Source organism: Ursus americanus, chromosome 18 (assembly GCF_024610735.1).
Source record: "Ursus americanus isolate L20-20 chromosome 18, mUrsAme1.1.p, whole genome shotgun sequence".
NCBI lineage: Eukaryota > Metazoa > Chordata > Mammalia > Carnivora > Ursidae > Ursus > Ursus americanus.
In genome coordinates this window covers 19,014,335-19,037,873 of record NC_142144.1, presented here as the reverse complement: position 1 = coordinate 19,037,873, position 23,539 = coordinate 19,014,335, and the positions used below count along the sequence as shown (strand labels likewise).

General features: G+C 52.3%; 1 protein-coding gene across 5 annotated transcripts in view; it reads right to left on the bottom strand.

Annotated features, from left to right (window-relative positions):
• WHRN (whirlin) overlaps positions 1-23,539 on the bottom strand; it is an 86,942-nt gene that overhangs the window by 33,444 nt on the left and 29,959 nt on the right. For all 5 annotated transcript variants that reach the window (XM_045791089.2, XM_045791090.2, XM_045791091.2 and 2 more), the window contains one exon: positions 19,702-19,827. In XM_045791089.2, the coding sequence (XP_045647045.2) occupies positions 19,702-19,827 (126 nt within the window). The remainder of the gene's footprint in view (positions 1-19,701; positions 19,828-23,539) is intronic.

Sequence of the window (23,539 nt, the reverse complement as noted above, 5' to 3'; positions counted from 1 at the left end):
ACCTGAATAATCCAGGATCCCTCCCCTTCTATCTGAAGGTCAGCGGATGAGCCATCGTAATTCCCCTTTGTCATGTAACCCAACATAGTCACAAACTCTGGGGATTGGGATGTAGACATCCTTGGGGCCCTTTATTCTGCCTACGACATGGCTGGTGCTCGATACACGGCAGGCACTCAGCCAAAGAGAACTGAACACTGAAAGGTTTCTACCGCCCTGGCTGGGTGAAGAAGGGTTAACAGGGCATCTGGCACTTTGCCAACTGGAGGCACCTTGGTTCAAACTCGCTAAGAAATATTTGACAAAATGGTGCAAAACCTTTGCAGCTTTACATCTAGGAATTAACCCCAAGAAAGTCATCGTGGCTACGCAAAACATAAAAATTACCAAAAAAAGAAAAATAATTCGGACGCCCTCCTAAATGTCTAGGAATCCATCAAATACCACATGGTAGATCTATACAGTGAGAGCGTAAAACCACAGAGAACAATGTTGTAGAATATTTTTAATTTTTTCCAGTGAAACCTCTTAAAAATTACAAAACCACAGAGTGGAAAGAGTCAAACAGTAAAAAAAAAAAAAAAGGGGGGGTATATAAAAACTGTACAAATTGTGCTCCCTAAAGCCCCTACCCTTAAAACCCCATCTCAGGCTCTCAGACTGAGACTAGAAAGTAATCAATCATCAGGGGCGCCTGGGTGGCGCAGTCGTTAAGCGTCTGCCTTCGGCTGAGGGCGTGATCCCAGCGTTCTGGGATCGAGCCCCGCATAGGGCTCCTCCGCTGGGAGCCTGCTTCTTCCTCTCCCGCTCCCCCTGCTTGTGTTCCCTCTCTCGCTGGCTGTCTCTCTCTCTCTCTCTCTGTCAAACAAATAAAATCTTTAAAAAAAAAAAAAAAGTAATCATCAATGACGGTGTCTTGCGCATTCCCCCACGCCTTCTCTCCATCCATGTAACTAGGGATTGACCAGTATGTTTCCCTTCTAAAAAACACAAAAACAAGATCCCATAAACGCCACTCCGTACCTACTGTTCTGCAAAGGTTTTCCTGACACAGAGAATCTTAATGCTCCACCGTCACGGAGGGTGGGGAAAGCAAATAATCCGATCCCAGTTTTGCAGAACTACTTTTATCCGTGAGAGCGGGAACGCTCCAGAAGGGCGGGTACCCAAATTGTTGCAGTGGTTTTTCCTTGAAGTGTGGGATTTTCTCCATCTTCCCCAGCGGACGTGCTTTACTTTTGAATCCAGGCTTTAGAAATTATCTTAACGCTGCCATCTCTTGGGGTCTTCAACTCTATTATAAAGGGGCAGGGAAGGAATATGCCAAAATGTTCACATGAGGCGCCTCTGAGTCGTGAAGTCCAGGTGATTTTTTTTTTCCTGAAATGTTGTACGCCTTAAACGTATGCAATGTTACATGTCAGTCACATCTCAATTAAAAAGTGTTTTCCCTTTTATTTGGGAGATGCTCAAAGGAAATGTACCAGGAACAGCCAAACTCGAAGGTTTTCTGCTAATTAGAGAAATTAAGTTTCCAAAGGATAAAACCTGATCTCGTTATTTCACTAGACGTATTCAGAAATTAAAAACAAGTCCTTGATATTCTGGAATCATTCTCAGGTTAGATAAGGAAAGCAATTTTCATTTCAAGCTCTTTATTCACTTTCTGTGCTTTCGAGATAGTATGGGAAGACCATATTGTTGAGGGAAGAAAGAAAAACAATCCTAAAAAGAAAAGTAAAAATTATGGGGCGGGGGCCAGGTGGGGGGTGACGGGCATGACATAACATCTCCCTTGACATTTGGGCGCCTGGGGAAGAATGTGCTGGGCCCTTGGCAAGCCTGCTCTGCAACCCTGGAGAAGAATCTTCATTATATCACCCAGTCCAATCCATGTCTCTTAGCAATTCGGGATAAATCATTCCCGTTCCCCCACTGAGCTCAGCAGCCTGCTGGCACAGATAGGCTTGGAGGCGGTTTAAGCTTTTCTGGAACAATCCTCTGAGGTTTCTCTCATTTGTTGCTCCTTTTAAAACCTTATTTCAATTGGAAACAACTACACAGCTGACTTCAAGGGAATGGTTAGGTAAATTATAATTCAGCCACAGGATGGAATATTATCATGCAGCTATTACAAATTGCGCTTCTGGGAAGTGCCTAATTGCGTGGGGGAAATGCAAGTGAAAAATACAGGATGCACAGTCGTACGTGCCATGTTAATATCGACTGTGAGAAGCGTACAGGGAAAGGGATGAAGGAAACTGCATCGAGATGCAAACCAATGGAGGCAATCCGAGTGTCCACTGACCAGTGCGTGGACAGACAAATGTGCTTCCGCCGCACATCAGAATATTATTCAGCCATAAAAAAGGCATTTACTGAGATGTGCTACAACATTATGCTAAGTGAGCCAGACACAAGGGCCACATCGTTATGATTCATTGATGTGAAATGTCCCAAATAGGCAAATCTACAGAATCAGAAATGGGGAATGACTGCTTAATGGGTATAGGATTTTTTTTTTTTAAGATTTTATTTACTTGAGAGAGAGAGAGAGAGAGAGAACAAGCACAGAGTGAAAGGGAGAAGCAGACTCCCCGCTGAGCAGAGAGCCGGACTTGGGCTTGATCCCAGGACCCTGAGACCATGACCTGAGCCAAAGGCAGATGCTTCACTGACTGAGCTGTGCCCAGGTGCCCCAGGACTTTTTTTGAGGGGGATGATGGAAATGTTCTGGAACTGGACAGTGGTGTTCGTTGTACAACCGCGTGAACATACTGAAACCCACAGCTTTGTACACTTTAAGAGGGTGGATTTTATGGTATGTGAATTCTGTTTAAAGAAATAAAAGATGCTAGTAAAGGCCGTCCTAAGGGGGTAGGACATCCGGTCCTGGTTTCCACATCTGGGTGTGTGCGTGTCATGTGTTGAATCTATTATTCCAGTAGCTGGGGGGCGGGGGGGGGAAGAAGAGAGAAGAAAACTAAAACAAAAAAAAAAAACAAAAAAAAACACAAAAAACCAACAATGTTCCCCAAAGGATTTGGGGTAATAGCACCAGCACATAGCCCTGTGTGGGTCTGGGGACACCCAACCCTCTGAAAGCTCGGGCCTTCTTCTCGTCTGCTTTACAGCAAACAGCTCCTTGATTTTGGATGTAATACGTTCAATCCAAGTGCACCTCTCGGTTTGTCTAGCCAACTGCTGAGGTCTGCGAAAAGCTGCTGGAGCCTTACCCCGCGCCCCAGCCCCGCCCCACCTCTCCTTTCTGTCAGCTCCTCCTTCCCCCAGCACACCAGCCCAGATCTCTGTGCTTTGCTCCTGCTGGTCCCTCCCCGAAGACCCCTTCCTACACTTGTCTGCCCGGCCTCGTCTCCCGCAGTCAACACCCTAGCCAGACCGCACACTCTGCACGGGAGTCTTTGGGTTTCTGCTCGCATGTCAGGTACTCGCACACGCACTTAGCAAGTCAATGTTGACCTAGTGAACGCCCAGCAGGACCGAGGTGGAGTGGGAGGGTTCTCTCTGCGGCCACAGCTTGTCCTCCCCCCCTGGACTGATGACCCCCTCCCAGCTCCCAAGTGCAGGGAGGGTAGCGTGGTGGTAACTACGAGGAATCTGAGTCAGCCTGCCTGGGTTCAAGTCCTGACTTCACCACTTCCTGGCTGTGTGACCTTGGGCAAGTCGTTTAACCTCTCTGAGCATCACATCTGTGAGCAAGGGTAAGAATCCTTATCATAAGGTTGCTGCGAGGGTGAAAGGAGCTCAGACACGCAAGCCACCAGAGCGGTGCACGGGACGTGCTCTAGTGTGGGGTAGTGTCGGTGTTCACAGCATGGTAGTTAGTTTGCTGTATTTAACATTTCCTTCTTCCTCACTAGCCTGTCGGCAATTGGCGAGCGGCACTGTGCATCTCTGCGCTCCGTGTGTTGGCCATGGATCCCCACAACCTAGGATAGGAGCTTGTGAGGAATGCAGCTTCCCAGGCTCCACCCCAAATCTGCTGGGGCATACTGCACTCGCCCCCCCCCCATGGCCACAGCAATTTCTACATCCGGTGCCCTCTCTCAGAACCTTGCCCCTCCCCATCAGGAGGCTGGCATGGATGGTGCCCCCAAAAGATATGCCCAGGCCTTAACCCCTAGTACGCGTGAACATGTCACCTTATTTGGAAACAGGGTCTCTGCAGATGTGATTAAGGATCTCAAGATGAGATATTCTTGGATTTGGGGTGGGCCGCAAATCTGAGGACTGGGACCCTTAGAAGGGGAAGCAGAGGGACAGCTAGGACACAGAGACACAGGGACACCTGCGGGAAGACCATGTGACATGTGAAGACGGACGCAGACCCTGGAGGGGTGCAGTCACACACCTAGGAGGCCAGGACCCCCCAGAAGCTGCAAAAGGCAAGGGAGGGTTCTCCCCAGAGCGCTGGGAGGCAGTGCGACTCTGCTGACACACCTCGGTTTGCAACTTCTGGCCTCTAGGAGTGCGAGAGAAAAACTTTATGTGGTTTTAAGGCTCGAAGTTTGTGATCATGTGAGCAGCCCTAGGAAACTAATCAGGAAGTGAGAGTGACTGCCTCCCCTGTGAACTTGCATGGGCTTGTGCCCGCCCTGAACAACAGAGCCCAGCTGAGCGCTGCTTGATGCCTTTTGAGGTTGGGGCATAGAAAGAATACAGTTTGACCTGCTTCTCTCCCAGGACCTGGGCCCCTAGACACCCCGCGTGAGCCACCATGCTTGGAGGAAGCCCGAATTAGCTCTGTGGGAAGATGGCATAGGGAGGCCCTCGCAGAGAAGAATGGGGACCCCAGCCAGCAGCCCACACCAACCTCCAGACACGAAAGGAAAAGAGCCTTCTAATGGCTCCCACGCCCAGACTTTGAGCGTTCTGGCTGTGGCCTGAGACGTCATGGGGCTGCCATGTGCCCTGCTGTGCCCTGTCCACTTCCTGGCCCTCAGTGGGGGTGAGCAGCACCGTGGCTTACGCACATGTCCTGGTTCTGCGTGGTTATGCAGGGGTAATAACCGCAACCCATGCTGAATCATATTCTGCACTGGAAAAAGACCCTGATGATTCGTGTGCACGGTCAAGTGCCTGAAGCACCGCCCAGTATGGTTACTGACCTCTCTCCAAGCCTTCCCCCTGGGCCCTATGCCACGCAGGGGCTGGGAGATGCCCACTGATCTTACTTCCCCTATGAAATGGGGGAGCATGCTGACCTCAGAGCCAGCAAACCACGCACATTCTCGAGGTGCAGGCACTGAACTTGGCACGGCATGTGGGAGGCCAGAGGGGCCACTAATGACCCTCCCTTGTCAGTCAGCTGCCACTCAGCAACTCCAGGCCCTTCCCTCAACCAGCTGGAAATGTGAGATTAGGAGACCTGCAGCCAGGCCCTGCTGGCCATCTCTCCCTCCGGGGGACAGGGCAGCTCGGGGGGGCGGGGCGGGCTGGGTACTTGAATGAACACGCTCACCTTATCCTGCGACCAGGGCAAGCCGCAGCGGGGCTCCTGCCCTAATAGGCCTCCCTGAAGAAACTAAGTGTTTCTCTTTTCGACAGTAGCCTGCCTGGGAGCAATTACTGCCCTAGCGGGGGCCCCTTCAAAGACCAGGCAACTTCAATGTTTGCAATTTATTAAGCACCCCTTCGGAGGCCAGGTCACGAACCCAGCTAAGAGCGCATCTTGAGGGAGGGTGGAGAACGTGGCGCTGTCAGCCGGAGAGGCTGGAACAGCTACCTGGGATGGGCTGGGTTCTCGGGAAAGCATCACCTCCCGGCTCCTTGGGGAAGATGGGCCTCAGCCCAGCTTCATCAGCTGCTGGAGAGTTTCAGAGGCCAGCACAGCCCAGTCTCCCCCATCAGCAACCACACTTGCAGGGTGAGTGAAAATCACCCACACAATTAGAGCTACCGTTTTGGGGGAGATTATCATGTGCTAGGTACTGGGCTTCACACGCATTAGCTCGCTGCATCCTGACAATACAGGACTAAGGGCACAGGTGCTGGTGGTATTTATTTTATTTTATTTTATTTATTTTATTTTATTTATTTTATTTTATTTGATTGCTTGATAGGGAGACGGCACGCATGCTCACGAGCAAGAAAGCCTGGAACCTACAGGAAGCACACTTTCTCTCCCACAGTGCTGGGAAGGGAAGCAAGATACCCACTTTGAGCTGCACACAGCTGGTGGACCCCTGCCCAGGATCGTGAGGCGGCCGCTGTGCCCCTGAGGGAGAGGCAGCCCTGAGGAAAGGCTCTGGAAGGGAATTAAAGCCAGTCCTTTAAGTTGGAGCTCAGCAATCACATGAAAGTTGTTATCCCGCTTCTTGCTGAAAGAGTCAGGGGACTTTCAAGTCCCCACAGCAATGAGGGGCTGCTCTGCCACTGTTCCTCCCAAGCGGGTCCTGGGGGCGCCAAGGCTGGCATGACACTGAGGAACCGGAAGGAACAGCCTTGGGGTTATTCCATCCCGAAGAGGCCACGCAAGACCGGTCCTTCGCTTGGGAGGCAGCCCACGGTGGACATCGCGTCACCGGGGGTCAGAGGAGAGGGCGGGGCCCGTGACCTTGACCAGCCCCTTCCTCGCAAATCACTCTGACTTTTACAGCCTCATTTTTCTCATCCACAAACAGAACTAATGCACGGTTAGACTGAAAACGAGAAATAATTGTTAAAGCCTGTGTTTATTGAATACTTTTATTTGTGTTACGTGCTTTATAAAGATTCTCTGGCTCTGTCCTCCCAACGGCCCAAGAGGTATTATTATCCCAGCTTTGCAGATGAGGGAGCAGAGTCCAGGGAGAGAGAGCGACACAGCCAGTAACTCTGACTCCAGCGTGGTTGCATCGAGCCACCACGTGACATGGTTTGGTAATGATGTCAGAGCTTGGTGCACCGTGGATATGAGAGTGTTTGCTATTGCTATGATTAATTTCCCCCCAAATCACACTTTCATGCTGAAGTACGGCTGTAGCTATAAGTTCTTTTTTAAATAATCTTAAAAATGGAGGTAGACCCATGCCCTCACTTGGGGGCAGCGTGCATCCAATCATCTGGGCCACGGGTCCCCCTTCCTGACCCATGACAGACACTGCTCAGCAATCCCAGCTCAGCTAAGTATTCTTTCTTGCGGAGCCGGGTTGCAACCATGTGAGTACAAACACTTGCACCGCCGTGCTCATGACACGGCACTAGGAGGCAAGATATTGATCATCTGTCCTTGGGAGCCGAAAGAGCCGACTGCAGATCAGTGACAGAGAATCTGGAGGCAGAGAAAGGTGACAAAGCCCTTCCCGACATCCAAGCAGACCTGCGCTATCAATCCCAGACCTTCAGACTTCTGCGCTCGGCCACGCTGTTGGCAACAGTGTGCAGAGGTGACCACGTGGCCTCCGTGGGCCCCGAGTCTGAATCACCCATTCTCTGCCAGTTAAGAGCGTGCTGTGGGGCGGGCTGCTCAATCTCACCAAGCCTCGGGTTCCTTCGTGCAAAAAACCGGGGATGATGACAATTGGGACAGAACAGCATGACTCAGAAAGCACCCAGAATGGACTGGGTCCACCATGAGTGGTCACTAGGCAACTACTCTCGGACCGTTGTTATTATGCAGACTGTAGAAATAACACTCTGTCCTGTGCTCCTCCCCCAGTTTGCCCGAGAACCACGTCGTAGGGGACAACCTCTTGAAGTCCTGTAAGAGCCTCCAGGGTTGGCTGGAGGGGAGGGAAGGGTGGAAATGGGACTGCTATGACTAAGCGCCAGTCCTGCCTGAGTTCCAATACCAGCTCCTTCACCTCCTAGCTGTGTGACCTTGGCCATGTTACTTAACCTCTCTGGGCCTCAGCTGCCTGTCTCTGAAATGGGGGTGCTACTAGTGCCTCCTACAGGGTCGGACTCAGCGTAGGCACAGCACTCACTGTGCACCCTGGTTGGCCCAAAGGGGGCACTCCCCCAAGCGCTGGTGATTACTATGATTATTACTGTCAAGTAGAAAGAGCCAGAAGACTGCTCTGCCCTAACTTCCTTCCTTCTATGATTATTGTCCCCTATTATGATTATTACTAAACCTCAGGTTGCCGCACCTCCTGCCATTTTCAGCCCGCTTTTACTTAAACGGATTCTGAACAGCCAGAAGCCTCCCCCAGGTTCCAAGTCCAAAAGCACAGCGTGTGGAAACCCTGGGCAGGTGTCGCTAATGTGCTGATGGCTGAGAACCTGGGCAGGAGCTGGAAGGGCTGAGTGCCCGGCCGCCATCACACAGATCCAGGGTTCAAGGGTGGAGAAGCTCACGGGCGAGTTCTGGAGCCAATCCCCAGCCCAGTTCTACCACTTCCTTGCTGTGTGACCTTGAGCAAGTGACGACCTCTTGGAGCCTCCGTTTACTCATCTTTCTGTAAAGGATGATTCCAGCATGGACTTACTGCAGGGGCTGTTTTGGGATTCGTTGGAATATAAAATTCACTGTGTGGGGTGCCGGGCCTAGAATATTCATTCTGTGGATGCTGGCTGTCACCATTTCTCTCCCATGGGCACCGGGAGTCTCTGCTGTCAGCTGTCGCTCACGCCCACTCTGCCCGTTCAACACAATCTCCACGCAGAGCACACAGGGGACCCAGATCCAGGGGCTGTGTCACATGCATCCCGCCAGCACCTGGCACCCACTCCATTGCCGGCAGTGCTCCAACAACACGAGAGACCCACGGCGCCCTGGGGTGCGGGGCTGGGGGCGCGGGATCCAGCCAACAGGGCTCTCTACAGACCCCACTCAAGGAAGACGAGAAAACAGGTGCACTCAGGAGACACTCTGCCCTTTCTCCTTGGCGTGTTTCCCCTCTCTCCGGCAGAAGAAGAGAGAACACAAGGCATTCAATCACAGTCCTAAAAAGCAATCATAACAAGAGCGCTAAAATACACTTTGCTCCATGTTTGTGCTTGGATTTTCGGGAGGCCCATCTCAGTGCTCTGAAATGGCAGCAACTTCCTCAAAATCTGATCAATCAGAGATGTCAGGTTTTGAACTAAAAAGGGAAGCAATCTTCTAAAAAGCTGATAGTTGGGTCATCAAAGGAACAGAACGAACAAGAAGAGTCGCTGAGACACTGTGGGTACCACAGGCCAGACAGAAAAAGGTCGGGAAAGACATGCGCGCTGCTGACTGTCGTCATGTTCCGGGGCCGGACGACGGGAGGACGGGCTGTCACCGCAACCGACTCGGGGTATGACTTGACTTTTCTACAACTACGTTTACTAGCAAAGAAAGAAAAGGTAAAGATTTTTTAAAAACACGTATTTCATGTAGCCAAGGTGGTATCTGCCAGGAGTCTATCTTTACAGATAGAAGATATATTAGTAGAGATAGTTTTCACACTATGCAATCAAATTTTTTTTTTAGATCCTGTTTCTGTCTAAACCTCTGCCCGCCGTTGAACACCCACGGGCACATCTTGCCTGTGGCAACTGTTACTATAATGTAATGTTTTAATGGCGATTTCTTCCTCGCTTATTCCTTCTTGTTTATTAATGGGAATTTTTCCTTAGGGAAGAGTTGTTGCTTCTCCCTCGTCTATTTATTTCGTTCTTTACGTAATTACATTAGTAGGATGCATGGCTGTTTCCTGCATTCTCTGGCCACCGGGAGCTCTTCTGATAGGCTGATGGGTTCGGTGATCCCTCCCGCAGCACATTCTTGCTTTGTGGGACCTACCACAGGATGCCCCGGGCTCCTCTCGGACCTTCCCTGCCCAAGACCTGGAATCACCATTTTTACGAAGACTTCTGGTCTTTTTTTTTTTTTTTAAGATTTTATTTATTAGAGAGAGAGAGCACAAGCAGGGGTGGGGGGAATGGCGGAGGGAGAGGGAGAAGCAGGCTCCTGGCTGAGCAGGGAGCCCAATGTGGGGCTTGATCCCAGGACCCTGGGATCATGACCTGAGCCGAAGTCTTAACCCACTGAGCCACCCAGGAGCCATGTCCCCCACCCCCAATCTCCGCTCCCCACCCCCAGGCTCCTTTTATTTATAAAATAGTATTTGGAAATTAAGATCTGGGCACTAGGTGGGGTGTCCCTGCTTCCCACCCTTCTCCATGAATAGAGCAAAGAACTATACATGTGTTAAATCACCCATATACACATACAGCTATATGTCTGTGTCTATTTACCTGCATGCACACACATATATATATTGTCTCTTTTTTTGATAAATGTGTCCATATCGATACCTTTGATTCAGTCCCACAAGGTTTATTTCCTACTTCCCTTACTTGTAATGTTTTCTGAAAGTGAGAACTTGGCTCGCCTCATGTGAAACATAGTTGCTTAGCTTTTTAACCCTAGTGCACAAATGAAATAGTTTCAGAATTCCTAATCCATATGCTTTTTGGGGGGGCGGGGGAAGGGCAAAGGGAGAGGGAGAGAGAGAGAGAGAGAGAGAATCTCAAGCCAGCTCCACATTCTGTGCTGACCCGAACGCGGGGCTCGATCTCATGACACCGAGATCACGACCTGAGCCAAAATCAAGAGCCAGACGCTTAACCAACTGAGCCACCCAGGTGCCCCCATATGCTTTTGAGAAAAAAAATAAAAAACAACCAAAACCGCCACCTGGAATACGGTGTTTGTGTATAGTTCTCTTTGTCTTTCGCCTTACAACATCGGTCAAAACAATGTTTTCCAACATTACTTAGCCGAGTGCCTTTCTTCTCCACTCTCTCTCAGTGTGGTGGTGTGAATCCTCGGGGACACAGATTCCTTTGTCTTCGTTTGGCTCAGTCTGCACTCCGTCTATACCCCCCACAGCCTGGCTGATTTTTAAAAATTTACATACAGTAAAATCCAGCCTTCGGCGTACGGTTCTGTGGGTTTCGACCAGTGCACGGAGCCACGTGCCCAGCACTGCAGTTCCGTACAGAACCGTCTCCCACGTCTGCTGCCCATTCTGAGAATCCTTCACAAATTCTTGAAGCAAGTCCTTTGTCAAAAACGCGATTAGAACCCATTTTCTTCTCCAACTTTGTGGCTTGTCTTTCCGCTCTCTTGAAAGTGTCTCCCGCAGAGCGCAAGTTTTTAATTTTGATAAAATCCCATTTGTGAATTTTTCTTTGATGGATCTTGCCTCTGATGTTCTATCTAAATACTCTTTCTCCGGGTGGCACGGATTTTCTCCTGCGTATTCCCCTAGAAGTCGTCTGGCTTTATCTTCTCCATTTTGAGATCATTTTCACGGAAGGTGCGGAGGTTTGGGTAAAGGTTCGTTTGTTTGCACACAGACATCCAACTGTCCCAGCACCGTTTGTTGAGAGGACTATCCTCTCTCCATTGAATTACCTTTGCGCTTCTGCAAGAATCAGCTAAATGTATTTGCGTAGGTTTATTTCCGGCCTCACTCCTCTGGCCCGTTGATCGATGTGTCTGTCCTCTAATACTGCCTGCACCACCTTGCTTAATGCAGCCTTACAGTAAGTTCCGGCGTCAGGGAGCAAGATCTCCAACAGCGCTCTTTGCTTGAGAATTGTTTTGGTTTCCCTAGTTTCTCCGTCTGTCCATTTGAGGGCTCAGAATCAGCTTGTAAATATCCACAAAAAAGCCTACCAGAATTGGAAATGGGGATTGCACTGAATCCGGATCAAATGAGAGAGACCTGACATCTCAATCACACGGAGCCTTCCTGTCCACGAACACAGTGTCTCTCTCCATTTATTTACGTCTTTTTTGTTTTGCACTTGTCAGCGTACAAATATGACACGTGTTTTGTAATGTATACCCGAGGACGTTCGGGTGCTACCCTAAACTGTATTTATGAATTCTGAATCCCAGTAATTCATTGTCAGCTTACAGAAATACAACGGATTTTTGTAGGCTGACTTTCTTTTTTTTTTTTTTTTAAGATTATTTATTTATTTATTTATTTATTTGACAAAGAGAGAGACAGCCAGCGAGAGAGGGAACACAAGCAGGGGGAGTGGGAGAGGAAGAAGCAGGCTCATAGCAGAGGAGCCTGATGTGGGGCTCGATCCCAGAACGCCGGGATCACGCCCTGAGCCGAAGGCAGACGCTTAACTGCTATGCCACCCAGGCGCCCCTTGTAGGCTGACTTTCTTTCATTCCACCTTGCTAAATTCATTTTATTGGTTCTAGGAGCTTTTTTGGAGATTCTTTGGAAATTCCCACATAGACGATCAGTCTTTGTAAATAGGGTCGCATGTCTTCTTTCCATATCTGTGTGCCTTTTATTTCTGTTTATTGACTCACTGCACTGATGACAACTTCTTGAATGATACCGAATGGGAGTGGTGAGAGAAGACATTTTTGCCTCGTTTCAATCTTAGAAGAAAGCACTTAGTAGAAAGCCTTTTTCTCTCTTAGAAGATAGCTTTGTGGTAGATGCTTACGAGCTGATTCTCACCACTAGTACGTTTAGCTGGAGGTTTGTGCGGATATGCCCGTCATCGAGGCAAGGAAGTTCCCTTTGATTCCTGGTGTGCTGAGAGTTTTTATCGTAACTGGACATCGAACTTAGTTAAATGTTTTTTCCGTGCATATTTTTTTTCCCTTTAGTCTGCTAATAACATTGATTTTCACACGTCAATGAAGCCTTGCATTCCTTGGATAAACGAATCCCCACTTGGTCATGGTAGATATCCCTTTTATAGACTGAATTTGATTTGCTAATATTTTGTTGAGTATTTTTTGCACTCAACATATCCTGAAGGGTAGTGGTCAGTGGTTTTCTTGTAATGCATGTGTTTGGTCATGGTATTACATGGCGTTGGCCTCACAAAATGGGCTGGGAAGCACGGTCTCTTTTTTTTTTTTTTTTTTGGGGGGGGGATTTATTTGTTTATGAGAGAGAGTAAGTGGGGCGGAGGGGCTGAGAGAGAGGGAGAGAGAGAATCTCAAGCAGACTCCCTGCTGGGCACAGAGCCCAATGCAGGGTTCGATCTCACAACCCTGAGACCATGACCTGAGCTGAAACCAAGAGCTGGACCCCCAACCGACCGAGCCACACAGGCGGCCCGCATTGTCTCATCTTTTATTTCCAGGAAGAGACGGCATAGTACTTTTTTTCCCTTAACTGTTCAAAAAGGTTCATTAGTGAAAGCATTCAGACCTGAGTTTTCTACTTTGGACGGTTTTTGAATACAAATTCAAGTGTTCTGACACGTACACAGAACTCCAGGTTTTTCTATATTTCTGAGTGTTCATAGTTTACATCTTTCAAGAAATTGGTCTATTCATCTAAGTTGTAGAATTTATAGGCTGAGAATTATTGTAATGTGCCCTAATTATCTAAGATTTTTTCAACTGTCAGTAATTACATAAATATGAATATTCAATTTTTTCCTATCTCATTTGGACTGCCGTAAAAATCAGCCACCATCACAAATAAAAATACCCTTAGGGGGGCGCCTGGGTGGCACAGCGGTTAAGCGTCTGCCTTCCACTCAGGGCGTGATCCCAGCGTTGTGGGATCGAGCCCCACATCAGGCTCCTCTGCTATGAGCCTGCTTCTTCCTCTCCCACTCCCCCTGCTTGTGTTCCCTCTCTCGCTGGCTATCTCTATCTCTGTCAAATAAATAAATAAAATCTTTAAAAAAAAAATACCCTTAGAGGATCCTTATCAAACAGGTACTGCGTAGTAGCCATGCCCCTTCCCCCTCCCCCCCCCCAAGAATAAGCAGGAAGCAGCCTTGGAGAGTTTGGCACGCTCATTCTTCTCTCCCAGCAGAACTATTGCAGGGAAGCACGGGGACATAGTCAGCTGGCAAGGCCAAACTGCCCAATGATGTAGGTAGGGGTTCTGTGCGGGGGTCCCGGCCTACCTCTCCATGACCCTCAGCCGGTCCCTTCCCCTCCTGCTGGCTCTCAGCATCCCCATGTATAAAATGGAAAGTTGGGGGCTGCAATCTGTCCGCATAGATGGGTTCCTGCCACCTGATGCCCATGGGACCCCTGTGATGAGCAGACCCCACCGTGGGCCATGGCTGTTACTCGACTCCTTCAACACAAAGGCAAGCCTCTCGGACGGAAAGGGTCTGACTGCTCAGCCCACATCCCAGGCGAGTGTGAAGACCACGAACACTTCCTAGTGGGATCTGATCCTTTAAAAAAAAAAAATGCAGGCTCTGTGCTGTGTTCAGGCCAGAACACAAATGAAACTAGCGGTCAAGATAGGAGCTTTGGGGTCAAAAGATCTGGTTCAGGGCCTTCCTCGGCCACACTCACTCCTTCATTGAAGAAATATTTCCTAAACACCTGTGTGCCAGCCTCTGTCATGGGCGGGGAGACGAAGTGTTTAAAGAACGAGCAGGCTCTGCTCCACAGAGAGAGTCGTGAAATAAATACTCCCAATTTACGAAGGGATGAAAGAGTTCTCGCTCCCCCCCACCCCGAGCTGTGGCGAGGGTCCAGGGGTGACGCGGGTAGATCACCTGCTTGCTATTGGTGGGTGCTCGTCAAAGGGGTGCCGCCCAAGCCCAGTCTGGAGAGGGAGAGTCGGGAGAACAGACACTGGCAAGGCCTGTCCGAGGAGGGGCCACCCCAGCCCATGCGGCTTCCCCAGTGCAGCCGACACTCGGTGTGGGCTCCGGCAAAGCCCAGCCTACAGGGCAGGTCTGCAAAGCAGCAGGCTGTCCCTAGCCACGGAGACACCGAAGCCGCACGAGACACGTGTCCCACAGCCACAAGCATTGGAGTGATGACCCAAAACGTGACACACTTTGGGAAGAGAGATCCTGCCAGAGGAACCCCAGCCAGGATGGCAGCCTACTCCTACCGGCGGCAACGACATGGGCCTCCCACCCTGGCCTGACCTCAGGGGTGAAGGCTGTGCGGCCAGGCAGCCTCCAGACAACTGCACTGGGCTTGAGAAGCTTGGTGACTTCTGAGAAGGACACACGTCCTTCATTTCCTCTCTCTGCATTCTTCCGTTATCTGGTCAAGCTAGGGCACTAGGGAGGCGACAGCAAAGCACGTGGCCTCTGCAGGGCCTGAGGGGCCAGGGCCCCAGATCCCTGTGTGACCCTGACCAAGTTACTGCCCGTCTCTGAGCCTCAGTTGTTCATCTATTAAACTGCACTCTTGATGCCCACCATGGGGCTACCGGGAGGACTACGTAGGAGTGTATCCTACGGGGTCGAGCGCAGTGCCTGATTCATAATAACTGCTTAATAAATAGCAACTGCCATCATTATTATTATTTTAACTGCCAGTCGATCTGGCTGTCCTCAAAGGAACAAATAGGGTTTTATGGTCCGTTCTGCGGTGGGGGCTAGAAGCTGGGGGTGGGGGGGAGGTAGGTGCAAAGGAACAAGAGAGGTCTAAAGGTAAGTGCTGAAGGGGGAGTTAGCCCCTGCCGGGAGGGTGGGATGGCTCCGAGCTCCACCCCGGCCACCCCCAGGGTAAGCGCTGGGAAGTGCCTGACCTCCTCCTGAGAGCCTCTCCCCCTGGTACTTGACTTGCCCGCCCCTGGCCTCAGAAGCGGAGTGAGCAGATGGAGGCCAGGCAGAGAGGAGGCAGCGTTTCCACCCCGGGAAAGCTCTGCACAGCAGCAAGGAGCCCTATTGACAAATAAAGCCTGTTCTTGGCTCCGCCACCCACCAAGCCAGGCCCCTTTATTTCATGTCATTCTGCCTGATTCCTGACAGTGCATTGGCAATACACGGAATTCATCAGTCCTGGAGGCCCGAGCGAGTGTGGGCAGGTGCTAGCACATTCGAGGGAACTTGGAGGGGGGACGTGAGGTGGTGGCAGCGAATGTAAAGTGCTTTACTGTGGCGGGGACCCAGGCAGGAAAGGCCTGTTCCGGAGGTGGGCATTTTCTGAGCAAATAAAGCCTCTGACTTGCCTGCCACCGGGTAGCAAGCTGAAGTGACTGGAAAACTTCCACGGAATTATTTTTCTGCTGCCTTGTTTCAAAACGGGCATGGCCCTACTGTGGCTGCTTTCATGCTTATAAAAGTAGTATTCGCACCATCGAGAGCCCGCGCGGGGATGTAAAGAACAGTGGAACTCGCCCCCGGTCTTACCGCCTTCGGATAACCAGCTGACATGTCGGTAACTGGGCCGTGTGGCTGTTTCTCCCGTTCTCTGCGCATATTTTTACACACATCTACGGTCTGAGTGAGATCCTCTTAGGTCAGCGGTTTTGCAGCCTGTGTTCCCCACTTAATAATAGACCTTGGACATCCTTCCGTCACTAACTGCGGATTCTGAACATCATCTTTTCACGGCTGCACGGTGTTGGGTGAATCGCACACCCTGGGTGATCGGGCTCTGTTCACTCTGTCAGCATCATCTGGCCCCTTCTCCCCACCTGGCCCTCTGCACTCAACCACACGGGCCTTCCTCTGCCTCCGGGCACATTTCACACCATTTACTTAAGCGTTTGCTATTCTTTCTGCCTGGAATACTCATTTCCTCCTTCACATCAGTAATTTTCTTCCCTTCTTTCAAATTTCAACTGAAATGTTTCTTCCTCCAGGAAGCCTTCCCAGATATCCAAGATCAGAGCCGATCTCCACCCACACAGTTCCATGTGCTTTGCCCTCTTGTTACTTATCCTGATTGTAATTAAACAATTGAGTAATTCCACCCCGCCCCGCCCCATCTTCCCACTAGAAAGTAAGCTCCTAGAGATCAGAGACTCCATCTGTCTTGCTCAGCTCAGAAGCCACGGGGTGAGCACTGTGTCTGACACACAGGCATCCTTAGCATATACTTGCTGATTTAAACGAAGGAAGGGAAGGAGGGGCAGCCATGGACACTCACTGTCATTATGTAATGTCCCCTCCCTCCCGCCTTCCCACTCTCCTTCCGCCCTTCCCTCCTCATAAAACACCTGCCGGTGGGCTACCTGTTTCGGCGTCTCTCTGTGGCTATGGGGGCCTGCAGGTGAAGGGGGACAAAGTATGGAATGTGCTCATACGTTTCCTGTCACGTCATCACACAGCATTCTCTCTGCGAGAGAGGAAAACTGCTCTTAGGCCTCAGGAAGAGGAATAACCAGGCTTCTCAAGCACAGGTGATCTGTTTTCATCTCACGGACATCTCTGACCTGCTTCCCTCTTTGAACTGGCTGCCAGGAAGCTCAGGGCCAAATCTCTGTCCTGCCTTTAGTGAGTGTTCTGGGAAAGACCCTCACCTTGGCTTCAACTCTTTTCTCTCAGCCCCCCTATACCTTCTCCCCAATCTCCTCACTCATTCATTATTTTAAAAAAATCTTTGTTCGGTGCTGAGAAGCTGTCACTCATCTTTTTTGAAATTGGGGGTGAGTGGGAAATAAATGGAATTAAAACTGCCCACAGGCCAAATGCAATGTGGTAGGCTGAATAAAATAGACCACATTAGCAGAAAAACTGGTGACCTTGAAGAAAGTGTGGGTTTGTTGAATAGCATGGTACCAACATCAGTTTCTCGGCCTCGACAGACGTACCGTGGTTATTACATATGATGTTGATATTAGGAGAAGCTGGATGAAGGATAAATGGGAAATCCTTTTGTGACTTCTCAGTAAATCTAAAATTAAATCTAAAAATAATGAGCTTCTTAAATAAAATGGGTGCACAGGCTACTGGGAGATTGTTTCCTCCCGGGAGTCCCTTCGAGGTGTCGTCTTTACCTGAGAACACGGCATGCGCTCTGGGGACCCGGGGGCGTTTCAGAATCAACCAGACCCATTCAATGTTTGTGGAGCTGCTACCATCAGCCCAGCTGGCCAGGTGCCGAGCATGGTTCTAGAACCAGAATCCCGATCCCCGTGTGGGAATCCCAGCTTTGCCTCGTACTAGCTGTATGACGCTCTGGGTCTCAGCTGCTGCACCTGTAAAATGGGCTCACCCGAGAAGCCGCTCTCATGGGGTGTGTGGGTGTGAGGTTTAATGGCATAAAGCAGAAAGAGGAGCCTGTCTCAGGCTATTGAGCAGAATGGTGGCTTATCACCAGCATATATTTCTTTCTCGCAGGTCTAGAGGCTGGAAGTCTGGGGCCAGGGGTCAACATGGTCAGGTTCTGGTGGGGACCCTCTTGCCGGCTGCAGACTGCCCACTTCTTGCGTCCCCACTTGTGGGGAAGGAGCTCTGTGGGGGACCCTCTAAGAAGGACACGAATCCCATTTGCAAGGCTCCACCCTCATGACCTAAGGCCATGATGTTGGGGGGGTTAGGGATTCCACAGATGAATGTGGGGGACACAAGCATTCCGTCCCTAACAGCGACACTCAATAAATTAAACCTTTATTATTAATGTCATCATCAGCTCGTTCCTCCTTTCATCCTTTCAACAATCCTGAGAAAGACGTGTTATTTACGATGCTTATCTGCGCAAGGGCAGGGAAGCGTGGACAGGTGCAGGGGCTCTCCAGGGTCACCCAGCTATGAAAGCAAACACAGCAAAGCTGGGAGTCGAACCCAGTCTTCCGGACTCCAAACTCAGAGCTCTTCCAGCTGCATCGTATGTCCTAAAAGAAGCTGACAGATGCCCCCTCTGTCGACCACTCCCACCCAGACACCACGACACAGCACAGGGCATCTCCTAAGCACCACTCTGCTCTGCCCTTGACCTTTTCATGGCCTTTTCTTCTCCTCTGCATTGAAAATCAGGTGCCCCCACATTAGTGGGGCGTTCAAGGCCCTCTGCTACGAAGACAATCCGTGTTTCGTTCCCCGGCCATGTGGTTACCCACGGTCAAACCTTCTGGCCCCCTCAGGGACACCCTCTTCCTCCCCAGCCCCTCTACCCCCAACCCGTCTCATTCTGCAAGGTAGGCTCCGATGCCACCTGGCCCAAGGTCACCACTCCCATCGCTGCTGCCCTGGCTTTCCTGCCATCAGGATTTAGCCCAAACACACACTGCCATTTATTTAGCTGATCTGTCTCCTGGGCCCAAGGTCCTTGTCCCTGCCTCGCTCCCTGTCACCACCCCCCCAAAGCCCCGAGCAAGTTCTAGCAGCGGGGCGGTACAGCGTGGCGGCTAAGGCCATGGGCTGTGGAACAGACACGGCCTGGGCTCAGTCCTGCTCTGCAACGTCAGCAGTGTGACCTTGGCAAGTCACTTTCACCTTCTCTACATGTCCACCTCACCAACTGGAAAATGCGGGTCACAGCCAACCCCCCGCAAGGGGCAGCCTGAGGGTTTAATGACATATGTGTGAAGTCAACTCCCCGGACCTGGCACACAGCTAGCCTTCTCTAAAGCACGTGCTAACGATACTATTTCAGTCATCGTGGGTTGCCCTGATGGACTGGCAGCCGGCAGCTGTGGGGTACAAGCCCAAGCCAGCTCCCGCTTTCTCCGCGCCTCCTTCTCCGTGCTCCACCATAAACCTGAGGTCGGGGCCACTGAAGCCCCCGGCACTGCTGGCAAAACAGTAGTCACAGAGAGCTCAGCTGGCCTGCGGCCCCACGTGGGAGGCTGCCCTGCTCCAAGGACTGCTGGGAGATGGGCTCGGGAGGTCGGGGGACGGCCCCTACTGCTTGCTCTCGGATGCGAATTGGAGGCATGCAGCCAGGGGGGCTCCCCAGCCAGGGGGGCTCCCAGCAGTGACCAGTCCTCAAAGCGGGTGGGTGCTGACTGCCCCGCAGCAGGTCTGAGCGAAATCAGCTGCAAAGAGCTCCACACACAGCTCCTTCCATTCCTTGGCCCCGCGCATGCAGCCCTGGCACCCATCCCCTCCCGTGGGAGTTGGGCCGCTCACCTTGAGTCCGCTGCTTTCCGCTTCTGAGCCCGGGTCCACGCCGGTGACGTAAATGCCCAGGCCGTACTCGGCTCCCCCGCGGATTGTGAGGCCCAGGGACCGGCCGTCCCCAAGCACCAGGTTCACCTGCAGGAGGGACAAGAGATTGCTATTTGAGGGCCTGGAGGGTGACAAGAATGTTGTGGGGGGCAGCACAGCAGGCTCTGAAGTCCTTGGTATACCCCAAAGGGCACACCGATTCAGGCCTGGAACATTCCAGATCCCCTGCCCCAGCTCTGCCTCCAACTTGCTGAGTGACTTTGGGGAAGTCCCTCTCCCTCCTGGGGCCACAGCTGTAAGTACAGGAAAAGAAAGGTGATGAAGGAGGTGACCTCTAGAGATCCCTAGAGTGACACGACTCTCCACATGTGCTCCACACTGTGGGGACCACAGACCCCCAGCTGCCCTTCACCACACCAGTCAGCCAGGGGGAACCCGCCCTGGCCCCAGGCTCCTTCACCTTCCATCTTCCTTAGGGTCAAGGCTAAGTCCACTCCGCCTCCCTGGGGATCTCCCACCAGCCAGAGGTCCCCTGCTTCCCCCAGGAGTCTTCTGCTCTGCCACCCATCCCAGCAGCCCTCGGCAGTGTGGCCTCAGCTGTCCTTCCTTCTAGAAACACAGGGAGCACCTGCCGAGTGAGGGCCCAGGGCTGGGCCAGGGGACCAAGAGACGACCCAGACCCAGTCCTGCTCCCGAGGGTCTCAGCAGAAGGGCACAGAGACCAGGAAGCAGAACAGGACAGTGTGATCAGAGCGTGACGGGGTGGCTCAGGGGCCACGACGATGCACAGAAGGTGCAAGGCCCTGGCTGGGGGCGAGGGTGGTGGTTGGGGGGCTTCCCAGAGAAGGTGACATCTCTGATGAGACTGGAGGGTGAACAGGAGTCAAACTGCCCGATGGGGGAGCCCGCTGTGTGACCTCGGGCAAGTTACTTAATCTCTCTGTGCCTCAGCCTCCTCACCTACAAAAGGAGGATGAAAATAAGCTTATAAAAAATAGACTTATAAGAGACCTACGGAAAGGGTCACATTAAGAGATGACCACAGGCTAGTTTCCGGCGCACAGCGAATCTTGATAAACGTTAGCCACAGTTGGCTCCATTTTGCAGGTGACAAAACCAGACAAGGCCGCACAGCCACGGCTGACTCCTGCAGGCTGGCGGACGGTGGCCCGGAGAGAGCCCAACAGACCGAGTGCCTCTTGGGCGCTGGGTTCTAGGACCGCAGGCTCTGGGGGTGGCCCCAGCCCCTTCAGGCCAGAGTCGGCTCTGGGTTTGCTCGTCCGACAGGAAGACCACATCAGAAAGGAGAGCATCTATGAGGTCCACGACGCTCTCAGGGGGCACTTGGGAATGATCCCCCAGAAGTGTCGGCGAGATGGACGTGCTGGAAACGGCAGGCTCTGAGGACGGGCTAGACAACCCAGCCCTTGTGATCTGCCCCTCCCGGCCCAGCACAGCACCGCGGCCTGGACAGCTGCGAGGTGACGTGGGTTCGAGGCCCGCCCTGTTTGCTAGCATGCGCGGGTCTGGGCCCCCAGGGGGTGACAGTGTGCTGGTTACGGGTGCAGGCTCCGGAGCCAAACAGCTGGAGGGTCATCGCAGCAGCAACACTAGCTGGGTGTGCTACCCCGTGCGGAGGCCTCTCTTATCCTCCACGAAGACAGGGAGTGCACTCACACCACTTTACTGCATCATTGTTAGAGGCGAGGGGTCCGCACACTTGGAGCGCCTGGCATTGTGTCCTGCACAGCGGAGGCACTCAGAAAACGCTGGCTGTTGGTCTTATCTTCCCGGTGGCCCTTGCCGACCAGCCCTGAGGCTCGCTTGCACAGACAGGGGTGCCCTGGAAAGAAGGCCGAGGGGTCCTTCCCAAGGCTGCTGCCTCAAAGGCTGAGTCGGGCCGTGCAGTTGAGCTGTGGCTGCTGTTCGCTCCACTCGCTCACCTGGCCCCCAGTCTGGGCCAGGCCTCGTGCTGGGCACAGGATCACAGGAGCATGGGATGGGGTCCCCGTCCCCAGGACGGGGAGTGGTGGCGGCTGGTCGCTCACGGCTGAGTCCCTGCCAGGAGCTGCCTCCCCCCAGAACAGCTCACATCCAGGGACCGGGAGAAGAGGGCAGGCGAAAGCCCCACCCCTGCCTCAATTCAGGACAACCCTGCAGGCCCAGCACACCCCCAGCGCTGCCGTGGGACCGGCCGAGGCCTGGGCGGGGCTGGCATCACAGCCACTGCGCCCCCGGCCTAGCCCCGTGTCGCCCATGCCCCATTACCAGCGCTGAACCCAGAGCACTGCCCTGCTGTGGAGATAAATGGCCACACACTTAATGGCTTCAAACAGCTCAGATTTATTGTTACGAGTTCTGGAGATCAGAAGTCCAAAGTGAGTCGACAAGACAGCATTCCTTCCAGAGGCTCCTGAGGGGGGAATGTTTCCTTGCCTTTCCTAGCTTCCAGAGACCACCTGCCTTTGGCTCATGACCCCTTCTTCTAACTTCAAAGCCAGTGGGGCAGCACCTTCCCACCTCTCTCTGCTCTGGGCAGGACACCCCCTTTTTCTGACTCGTTCCCTCCTGCCTCCCCTGTGACTGCACTGGGCCCACCTAGAGAATACAGGAGACCCTCTCCATCTCAAGAGCCTGAACTTACCCACCTCGGCAAAGTGTCTTTGGCCACGGAAGGGGGCATCTTCCCAGGCTTCAGGGAAGAGGCGGTGGGAGTCTCGGGTCATCATTCTGTCTACCACAGGCACTCCCCTAGAGACCTCCTCAGGGAAATCTTGGTCTCAGAGTCCATTCTGGGGAGCCCGACCTCAGGCAGAGTATCCCTGAAATATGACCTCCAAGCTGTGAAGGCCTAGGGGGTCAGCCAGGGAAAGGGGGAGGGAAGACAAGTATTCTGGGGGCAGGAAGGAGTGCAAAAGCTCAGAACCTGGATAGAGCACAGCCCCCAGGAGTCCCACAGGGTTCTGTGTGACTAAAGCAAGGCGGGGAGGGGACAAGATAAGCCAGTGCAGGGCCATGAGCCAGGCCGAGAAGCTTGGGCTTGAGGCAAAAGAGAGACCTGCTCAGATTCATTCGGATTTTAGGAAGACTACTGGCCCACAGAGGGGACTGCTTCCTGGAGATCCTTCAGGAGAGGGTGTGCACCTTGAGACGGTGGTGGGGTAGGGGTGGGGGAGGCAGGGCTCGGACCTTCAGGAGACTGGCTGAGGACGGCGTGTGCAGCTCCCACCCGGATCCCCTGCCAGCAGAATGCATCCCTTCCTCCATGCTCTGCCTTCAGGGCCTGGGGTCCACACGCCAAGGCTCCAGCCCAGCTCATGGGGTGGCTTGGAGTCAGTCCCTCCCCTCCCCGACCTGGGCTCTCCAGCTCCAAGCCCAGAAGATTCTGGGAGGAGAGAGCCAAGAGGAGCCCCACGACAGCCAGATGGCAGCGGCTGTCTGCGGCAGCCCCCTCGGAACACTGAGGATGGAAACAAACCTCCCCGCCTCCCCACCACCTCCCCGTAAATCCGTTACATGGGAGTCAAATGGAGCCTGTATCACAGAGCTGTAATAACAGTCCTATCAACCACGGGGTAATCTGCCTCAGTCACTTGCTGGAATTCAACCAGCGTTTGGCAGGAAAGAAATTCACCTATGGGAAAGGGCACTGAGCTGCACAGCGAGAACGCCACTCCCACCGATAATATGAACAACTCATTAATTAGTCACTAAACGTACTATTTCCTGAATCCCAGGCACTGGTTGCATTACCCCATTTAATCCTTTCCCTTCCTTTGTGGTTTCTACTATTATGCCC